Source organism: Octopus bimaculoides, chromosome 2 (genome assembly GCF_001194135.2).
Source record: "Octopus bimaculoides isolate UCB-OBI-ISO-001 chromosome 2, ASM119413v2, whole genome shotgun sequence".
NCBI lineage: Eukaryota > Metazoa > Mollusca > Cephalopoda > Octopoda > Octopodidae > Octopus > Octopus bimaculoides.
The window spans coordinates 125,931,526-125,941,595 of record NC_068982.1 but is presented as its reverse complement, the minus strand read 5'-3'; the positions used below and the strand labels follow the sequence as shown (position 1 = coordinate 125,941,595).

At 36.0% G+C, this 10,070-nt stretch overlaps 1 protein-coding gene across 1 annotated transcript in view; it reads right to left on the bottom strand.

Annotated features, from left to right (window-relative positions):
* LOC106871216 (LETM1 domain-containing protein 1) overlaps positions 1–10,070 on the bottom strand; it is a 177,007-nt gene that overhangs the window by 158,679 nt on the left and 8,258 nt on the right. The window contains exons 2-7 of the mRNA XM_014917565.2: positions 9,500–9,654; positions 8,416–8,528; positions 6,724–6,806; positions 2,819–3,008; positions 1,769–1,870; positions 864–998 (exon numbers count right to left, since the gene is read on the bottom strand). Coding sequence (XP_014773051.1) covers positions 864–998; positions 1,769–1,870; positions 2,819–3,008; positions 6,724–6,806; positions 8,416–8,528; positions 9,500–9,654 — 778 coding nt within the window. The remainder of the gene's footprint in view (positions 1–863; positions 999–1,768; positions 1,871–2,818; positions 3,009–6,723; positions 6,807–8,415; positions 8,529–9,499; positions 9,655–10,070) is intronic.

Sequence of the window (10,070 nt, the reverse complement as noted above, 5' to 3'; positions counted from 1 at the left end):
TAGAAACTCTGCCAGATCAGATTGGAGCCTGGTGCAGCCATCTGGTTCGCCAGTCCTCAGTCAAATAGTCCAACCCATGCCAGCATGGAAAGCGGACACTAAACGATGATGATGATGATTATTCTAGAATGCTTTCATCATATTACCATAGAAATTTCTAACTGCAGTTGCAAAAACATTGCTCCAGATTCCAACAGCTGAATGTAAGAAGGTTTTTCAACCCTTTTTATGCTATCTGCCATGAATTTCTCTTGATTTCATGAAAAATCTTCTGGTTTTAGTGATCTAAATCCAAATCTTCCATCAAAATTTCATGATAAATTGTTCCAAACATCATTTTGATAATGACAATTATTTTACTAAATTCTTCATGATTCTAAAATTTAATTGAATCAGTGTATTTCAATAGAAATATGGTAACAAAAGGGTTCAACAGCATGGATTCTAAAGTCATATATGGAAATGTTCAACATCATTTTTCATACTGCTTTAACAACAATGCTATGAGGTCTTACAGGCTGAAAAAAGTGCGTAATGTCTTATGAAAAGTGACACTGCATGACAGATCCAGTAGCTGTAATAAGTAGTTGGACAGACACTAGCTTCATTGCAGGCTCTGTGTATCTTAAACTGCTTATAGCTGACTCGAGCAAAATAGGCTGGGTTTAAAATACGAGTTAAAAGTTTATTAGATTCTTTGGATCCTTTCCTACTAATCTATCATGGTATATGAATTTGATGTAATTAACTGTGGTGATGATGATGATAACGATGATGACGACAACAAGGGGGAGAGGGGGAGGAAGACAGGGAGAGAGAGGGGGAAGAGTGAAAATGAGAGTTTAGCACAAGTTAGTACTAACCTTAGACAGATCTTGGGATGAAAGATTCTCAATACCTTCTCGACCTATAGCTAGGTCTATATAATGTAATAAAAGAGTATCGTCCACAAGTTTTGACCGGCGCATCGAAAGTCCATTGCACATGGCTAGTTGTCTCTGGAAAGTAAGAGAATCATTAAAGTGAGAACAGAAGAGTGAAAGGAATTGAATTGCTAAAGGACTGAGAACTGGTGAACCAGATGGCTGCACCAGGCTCCAATCTGATTTGGCAGAGTTTCTACAGCTAGATGCCCTTCCTAACGCCAACCACTCCGAGAGTGTAGTGGGTGCTTTTATGTGCCACCGGCACGAAGGCCAGTCAGGAGGTACTGGCAACAGCCACGCTCGAAATGGTGTATGTTACGTGCCACCTGCACAGGAGCCAGTCCAGCGGTACTGGCAACGAACATAAAAATTATTTAAACTTAATTTTGAATGAAGAGACAAATTTGTACCAATCATTTGACAAGTTTTACAATATCAAAATACAGTGAGAAAGGAAAATGGAAAACTTTTATTCTGGACATCACAATTTCAAACTTGCAATGCAAAAGACTTCTTCTGCAAGAAGCGATACTTTGTAACAGAGTAACCTCCCTTGAAAATTTTAACTATAATTTGCTAAATATCAAATTTTGTGCTTGAGTATGAAATAAAAGGAGTAAGAATGAATGGATAGTGGGAATTAGTGCACCTAAGCGAATTTACACTATCTGAATATAATCGGATTATTAGAAAGTGATGTGTTTATCATTTTTATGATGCACAAAACAATACCCAACTATTTTCAAAATAAATTTTCCTTTTTATTTTCCCAAAATTTGGTGAAACACATTCAAATTTCCCAAAATAAATTGCAATACTTAAAAAAAAGAGAAAGTACTTACTAAATAAGCAATGGAAATTTTGTTTATATGACATGGGTAATCTTCGAAAAGTGGTTTTAAGGTTAAGATTTCATCTACAGTAAGTTGATGTGTTTGTTTCAGCTGTAAAAGAAAAGAGGACAAATAATAACACAGATATACTACACTTTTTTAATTACTCACCTAAATAATGATTATGTTCATTATTGAAAACATATTACAATAGTAAATGTTCATTAGCTGTAATGACCAGTAAATTTAGACAGGTAACTGCAATACTAATCCCATCAGCAAAGTTGGAAATTTAGCTATTCCAGTTGATAGCTGATTTTGTATACGTTTAATGTGGCTGAAGTCAACAGTTGTCCTCATCTTGTTTGTTGTTAACATAACGTTTCGGCTGATATACCCTCCAGCCTTCATCAGGTGTTTTGGGGAAATTTCGAACCTGGGTTCTCATTCCTAAGGTAGTTTTCAATGTTGTTATTATTATTATTATTATTATTATTATTATTATCATTATCATTATTATTATATTTTAAAAAGGATTGATGTAACTCTTCACAAAGGTAAATAGTCAAGACGAAGAGTGCGATTCGATTGTAAGATATTTTATTAGTTGAACGATATTTTTCAACACTGGGGTCTAGCAAAACTAACAGGACTGACGAGCCAACTGTGAGAAGGAATAAAACGCAAAAGCTGTAATTTACATTACGATTTTCCTTAGACACCCGACTGCTTTGGTAACTTCCAGAATTTCTATATGTTCCAATTCTTATTCTGTGTACCTTAAAAATCAATCATCTCAATCTACTTGATTTTTATATTTTAAAAAGGATTGATGTAACTCTTCACAAAGGTAAACAGTCAAGATGAAGAGCGCAATTCAATTGTAAGATATAAAGGAATATCTTAAATCAGACAGGTAAAATGAAAGATAATAACTGGTTTGGCTGAATGGAAACTGAAAGATTTAAAGGTTTTTGAAGAAATATACAAGAAGGAGAAGAGTCCTCTGCTGATTTTTGAACATTTAATACAGAAGTTAGACTTGAGATTAATTCTTACTTTGCTGATAGCTAATTGTAGCTTCTCTTTGAGTGGGTTGTCTTCGTCCATATGCCGACATTGTGATCCCAGGTAATAAATAACAGGTGAACAATGGCTCATTCGCTTAGCAAGTATATCACCCCATATCATTTCTTTATGTTTGTCTGACCAAAAATGAGGTGAAAGGAACCATTTAGGGTACATGTACCTAATTAAAAGAAAGAAATATATTCAAATATATATGTGTGTCTGCATGTAAATCATCATCAACATCATCATATTTTCAATCCCTCCATATTGGATCCCACTCAGTTGAGGAGGTCTTGCTTTGTGGGTACTTGGTGACCTCACCAGTGCTGGCGCCATGGGAAAAGCACTCAGTACACTCTATGAAGTGGTTGGCATTAGGAAAGGCTTCCAGCTGCAGAAACCATGCCAAAGCAGAGTTTGGAACTTGGTGTAGTCTTCTGGCTCATCAGTTTATGTTGAATCATCCAACTCATGCCAGCACAGAAAAAGGGACATTACCTCATGATGATGATGATGGTGATGATATGTCTGTGCATGTGTGTAGAAGCAAAAATATTTGTTATTAAAAGAATGTAACACATACATTAAAAAGACAGAGTTGTGACAAATAAACAGTAAAGATTTAGCCTTGACAAGTGAGCAAATTATATAATTTCGAATTTCAGTTGATTAAAAAACTTTTTGATCTCTTCTAACGGTGTCCATTCTAATTATCGTTGGCACAAATGACAACAATATGGAAACTAAGTAAACTATTGACATCATCATCATCATCGTTTAACGTTCGCTTTCCATGCTAGCATGGGTTGGACGATTTGACTGAGGACTGGTGAACCAGATGGTTACACCAGGCTCCAATCTGATTTGTCAGAGGTACATAGTTTTTATACAATATGGTAAATCATTCCCAGAGCAACTAGAAATACTCTATAACCCAGATAATTACAATTTTAAGAGAGTTAATTTTCTCTTTCACTCATATTTAACAATTTCATTTTCTTTTATCTGTTTCAGTTGTTGGACTGTGGCCAAGCTGAAGCACTGCCTTAACCCTTTGGCGTTCAGATTTCTCTGTCAAATGTAATGCTTATTTAATCATTGATTTGAATTAGTCATGTCTTACCTTGTAGTTTTGAGATTTCGATGATGTGGTTGCTTATCTTTAGAATAATATTGTAGGGTAAGTGTGAGAGGTTGGATATGACCAGTTTGAAGATAAGACAGGGAGAATATTTTGGCCAAATATGGCTGGTTTAAATGCCAAAGGGTTAAAGTGTTTAGATGAACAAATCAACCCCAGCATTTAGTCTTAAGTCTCGTACTTATTTTATTCATTTCTTTTGAGTAATTACTAAGTTACAATTCTGTTAGTCCATAGCCCTAGGCTGGTACTTTATTTATAAACCCCAGAAGGGTGAAAAGCATAATAGACCTCTGTAGGATTTGGGTGCAGAATGTAAGATGTCGAAATACATATCACATGGCCACATGGGATTTTGTCTGATGTTTTAAACACTCTGCCAGTCCACTGCCTATTGCCTATCACCTGCTATTTCTAGCAAGTCAAAAAACTACAGGGTTATATGGTTTTTCAATAAAGTAAACACCCGTCTCTAATCATCTGTTACTCTCTCCTCACATTCTTATGAAACTATTGGGTTGTCCTGAAAGTTTGTGCCGATTTATAGTAGCTTACCTTTCGACTCATTTGCTATGAAACCACCTCAATTCTGGGAAGAGGGTATTTTCAAGTTAAAGGAAAGATGGAGACGCATTGTGCAACAAAATGGTTCATATTTGGCTGATTAAAAATGTAATGGCAAGTATTTATTGACCTTTTTCTTTCCTTTAAAAATCGGCATGAACTTTCTGGACAACCCAATATATACTTTCTCTTTCTCCACCTGATCCACTGTACACATCTTCTCTTATGCTCATTTTCTTGCATCTTGAGAGTTTGCTATGACACCCCATCACTACAGTCTTTGTCTTCTTCAGTTACTCCTGTCCACCCTTATACAAGGGGACATGTACTTGTCCCTCTATTATACTTTAGCCTCTCAACATATGGCACAAAACAACTCCCCTTACTTAGTCACGGGGGCATTTTTCCCATTCATTTTCTGTCTTGCAAGTTACTTGACAACCTTACCCATGGCATGAAAAAAAGCACCCATTATATGCTGTAAAGTGGTCGGCATTAAGAAGGGCATCTATCTGCAGAAACCAAGCCAAAGCCCTGGTGCTTGCCAGAACCTGTCAAACTACCCAACCCATGTCAGCATGGAAAACAGACATAGAATGACAACAATGATGATGATGACGATGATGATGATGGTGGGAACCCTCTTTACCACAACAATCCTGTACAAGGTAGAAATAGATCAATCCTAATATTTTCTAAGAATGAATGTTTGATATAAGAACACTGGACTTAATGAGTTCAATTCATAGTAATGAATAACTGAAAAATGTTTGAAATATAAACCTATAAGCAACTTACATATGAACATCTGATGAAAGCAAGAATAATTTTTTATCATTTTACTGGTTTCAGTCTGTGGCTATGTTAGGGGACCATCTCAAAGGGTTTAGTTAAACAAATTGACCTCAGTACTCATTCTTTTAAGACAGGAACTTCACACGCACATCTGTCTCTCTATCTATCTATCTGCCTACCCGCCTGCATGCATACATATATATACGATGGGCTTCCACACAGTTTCTGTCTACCAAATTCACTCACAATGCATAAGCTAGCATGCAGCAATAGTAGAAGACACCTACCCAAGGTGCCACACAGTGGGACTGAACTCAAAACCACATGTTTGCCAAGTGAGCTTCTTAACCACACAACCGTGCCCATGCCTTCAGGAATAACTAAGACATCACCATCATTGTTGTAATTTTCTGTTTCATTTTTATTAATTTAGTCTAATTATATTTTCATTTCACTGAATAGCTTATAGTTTACCATTTCAAATCTTAATAAAAAGAATTCACTCTAAAGAAGAGCTGACAGAATCTTTAAAACATTTCTGAAAGAAAACAATGCTTTGCAGTACATTTTCTGGTGTTTAACATTCTGAGTTCAAATCCTGCCGTGGTCAACTCTGCCTTTCACCTTTTTAAAGTTAATAAAATATAGTACCAGCCAACTAACTAAGTATTGCATTGCTTAGTATCAGTTGATCGATGTATGCTTAGTGAAATCTTCCTCTGGATTATTATGCTATGAGTAGTCTTTCATATGTGGAGGTGCACGGCTTAGTGGTTAGGGTGATGGACTAACAATTGTAAGATTATGGTTTCAATTCCTGGACCAGGTGATGTGTTGTGTCCTTGAGCAACACATTTCATTTCATGCTGCTCCAATCCACTCAGCTGGCAGAAATGAGTAATCCTGCCACAGACTAGCATCCCATCCAAGAAGGAATATATACACCAGAGAAACTAGGAAACCAAAGTAATGTGGACTAACCAGTCTTTCATAACAACAACAACATACTACCTCATCTTTCCTACTTCAACAGTGACTAATAAAGCTTAATTTTTGTTGACACAATGTTGCTGTTATTAGAGGTAGACTGCCATTGGTGTTCTGTTTTCTCCCTGACAACATGAGTACTGTTGTAGTGATCATGTGTAAGCTGCACCCAATCAATTTTATAAGGCTTTTTTTATCAGTGTCCATGTTTCAGAACCATCTACAGTTGCTCAGAAGAATCTAAGTTTAGATTACAATTTAGATTTGGTTTGCATTTGTATTGTGAACTCAAAGCAATAAAATATAAATCAGTCTAAACTTTGTAACAAGCCCACTTTTATAATGGTCATGTTGATTGTTTTAAGTTTTTAAAATCAGAATAAAACAATTGTTGAGTAACACTTACGCGATAGGAAATACAACATAGTTAGCAAAGGGCAAAGCTGAGATTATCAAAGTCGGAGACACCTTCCATACATCTTTTGGATACTGAAGATAAACAAATTTATAAAGTCATGAAACATTAGAAACTTTAAGGAGATACAACAACAACAACAACAACAACAACAACAACAACAACAACAACAACAACAACAACAACAACAACAACTGCTACTGAAATACAATAACATTTAGTGAAATATGGATCAAAAGTTAAGCTTTTTTGCTACCAGGGATAATTTGTATGGAACTAGCAAACCCTGAACAGTTAATTGACTTAAAAAGCAGAAGGGCTAGTGGATAACTGTGATTATCCACCATAACACTGTAACAGTGCTTGGCCTATCCAATTGGTGTAGAGATGGTGGTAGTTTGATAAAGGTTGGGTCTGGAGGTGAGAAGGTGAGAAGTGTTAGGAAAGTTTGTGTGTTGATGATGGATATGAGTTGGTATCAAAACTAATTACTGTAGAAGTTCAGGATTTTAAAAGATTTGGCTACTGTATTGGGAAATGTGAGAGTTGAGAAAAGTTGTGGAACTTGAAATCACAAAGAACAATGACTTTCAACAGGAGTGAATTGAGTGAGATTTCCTCAATGCAGGGTGGTCATTAGAGATGTTTGGAGAACAGTAGAGGCAGTAAAAGAATGTACAGGAGCAAGGGAAGGAGATTTTCGAGCCAGAGTAACAAGGAATCCTTATAGCCGATAACCAGATGAAAGAGGTGACAGGTTGGGAAAGTGGATTCTGCATATACATAGGCACTACACCTTTCAGAGTTAAGTTGTAGACTGGACAGTAGATATGGGGTACAGAGAAGGGATGAAAAGACAGGATCTGAGACTGAGTGTGTTATAAGGTGGCGAGAGGTTCATAATGATGAAGGAATGACTATGCAGAGTAATTCAAATTCAAGAAACATTAAAAATGGATGACAAAACTATGAACAATTGATCAAGGAGGATATACCCACTCAGCTGGGCAGATTACTCAGAATGAATAGAAACAATATAGAACATTGAGGATTCTTTCACTTTACGGGTTATAAGACAACTTCATTAGTACTGGCAATACAACAAGATGTACCTCTGTTAAGTGGTTGATGAGAGACAGTCTAAGGTCACCTGGATGTTTTTAGTCCTGTAGTGAACATGACAACCTTTTAAATGCTGATATCACAATAAAATGAACCCAATATACTCTATGACATAGTAAAGTTCATGAAAGGTATCCAGCTGCAGATACCAAGCTCAAAATAGAACATATGGGTGAGACATGGTTCCCCCCAACTTATCAAAGAGGACAGCAACTCTGAAAAAGAACTGCTCTGAATCTTGATGAGCCATCCTACCCATGCCAGCATGGACAACAAGCATAAAAGAATGACACTAATGTTTATGTGCCAGCTCCTCTTCATTAACCAGACAGCATTAATTCTTTACAAAAGCACAAAGTCATAGATTTATAGAAGAGAACTGTAACTGTGATACCTCCATGTTTTTGTGGGTATTTACAAGATATATGATGTGGCTGTAACTAAAAGTCCAAAACAAGATTGTATATTCAACTTATTTCATCTTTACAAATGTTAACATTGATACCCTTGTTTATAACAAAACAAAAAGATGATTAAGTTGTTTGTGACTTATATACTTACTTGTTTATAAATTTCAAGTTCCTTGCGTGAGAAACAGTTTAGACTTTTACCTGTCCACAACTCCGTAGTGACGTTATAATACATTCTGGTGTCAGCAATAAAATCACGGATACCTGAAAAAGTAAAGCCATGTGAATTAATTTACTTTTACTGGGAGTAGAGGAAACAGTTATAATTTACTTGAAGAAAAATCACAAGTTACAAAGAATTCCACTAAAAACACACACTGTGGTGTATGGGGTGAATAATAGGGGATTAAATAATAAAAAAGTAGTATATAGTGGTGGGGGGAGCAGAAGATGAAGAAAATTATTTTACATCAACAAAATAAAGTTGTTTTTGTCTTTTATGTGACACTAGCACTAGTGAGGGAAAAAGTCCCACTCAGCTGAGTGGAGTGGAGGCGCAGCCTGTTCTTTTCATTTGCAAGTTACTTTGCAACCTCACTAGAGCCAAAAATCATGAAAAAAAAACATCCAGTACACACTGTAATATGGTTGGCATTAAGAAGAGCACCCAGCTGTAGAAATGATGCCAAAGTTGACATTGGGACTCAACATAGCTCTGCAGCTCATTGGATCCAAAATAGTATTGGTGACACTGTTGAGGTGACAAGCTGGCAGAATCATTAGCATGTTCTGAGTTCAAATTCCGCTGAGGTCGACTTTGCCTTTCATTCTTTCGGGGTCAATAAATTAAGTACCAGTTACGCACTGGGGTCGATGTAATCGACTTAATCCCTTTGTCTGTCCTTGTTTGTTCATTCTATGTTTAGCCCCTTGTGGGTAATAAAGAAATAAGAATCATTAGCATGTCAGGCAAAATGCTTAGAAGCATTTTGTCTGTCTTTACAATTTGAGTTCAAATTCTGTAGAGATTGACTTTGCCTCTCAGCCTTTTGGGGTCCATAAAATAAGTACCAGTTGTGCACTGAGGGTCGATGAAACCGACTTGCCCATTTCCCCCAAAATTGCTGGCCTTGTGCCAAAATTTCAAATCAATATTGGTGACAATGTTAATGACCAATGGTCAAGTAGTAATATGTTTCTAACCCAGAGAGAAAGTAGGAACTTAAAAGGCTTACCAACTTTAAACATCCGGTAGACTTCAAACACTTTTGGATATCGTTTCTCTAAGAATCTTTCATATGATTCTGCAAAACGTACACAATTATCAACAAGATAACGCTTTAGTTTTCCAGGAGGACTGACTGTGTCTGGAGGATGAGGCTGATGGTACCTGACAAATAAAATAGATTTTTAAAAGATTTTAAATATTGTGTTCTTATGACACTGTTATTGTTTCTTTTTATTATTAAATATCTTTGTTTATGTGAAAGTAAACCAAATAGGATTGAAGTATCTTTTAGTTTGTTTGTTTCTTTTTTCTTTTACTTGTTTCAATCAGTAGATTGCAGCCATGCTGGAGCCCTGCCTTGAAGAAGTTTTAGTCAAATGAATCAACCCCAGTACTAATTTATTTTTTTTAAGCCTGGTACTTATTCTATCTGAGTTTTTTGGTGAAATGCTAGGTTACAGGGACATAAACTCACTAATACCAATTGTCAAGCAGTGGTGGGGGACAAACACAGACACAAACAGATATATATATATATATTTATATTTATATATATATATATATATATATATATATAT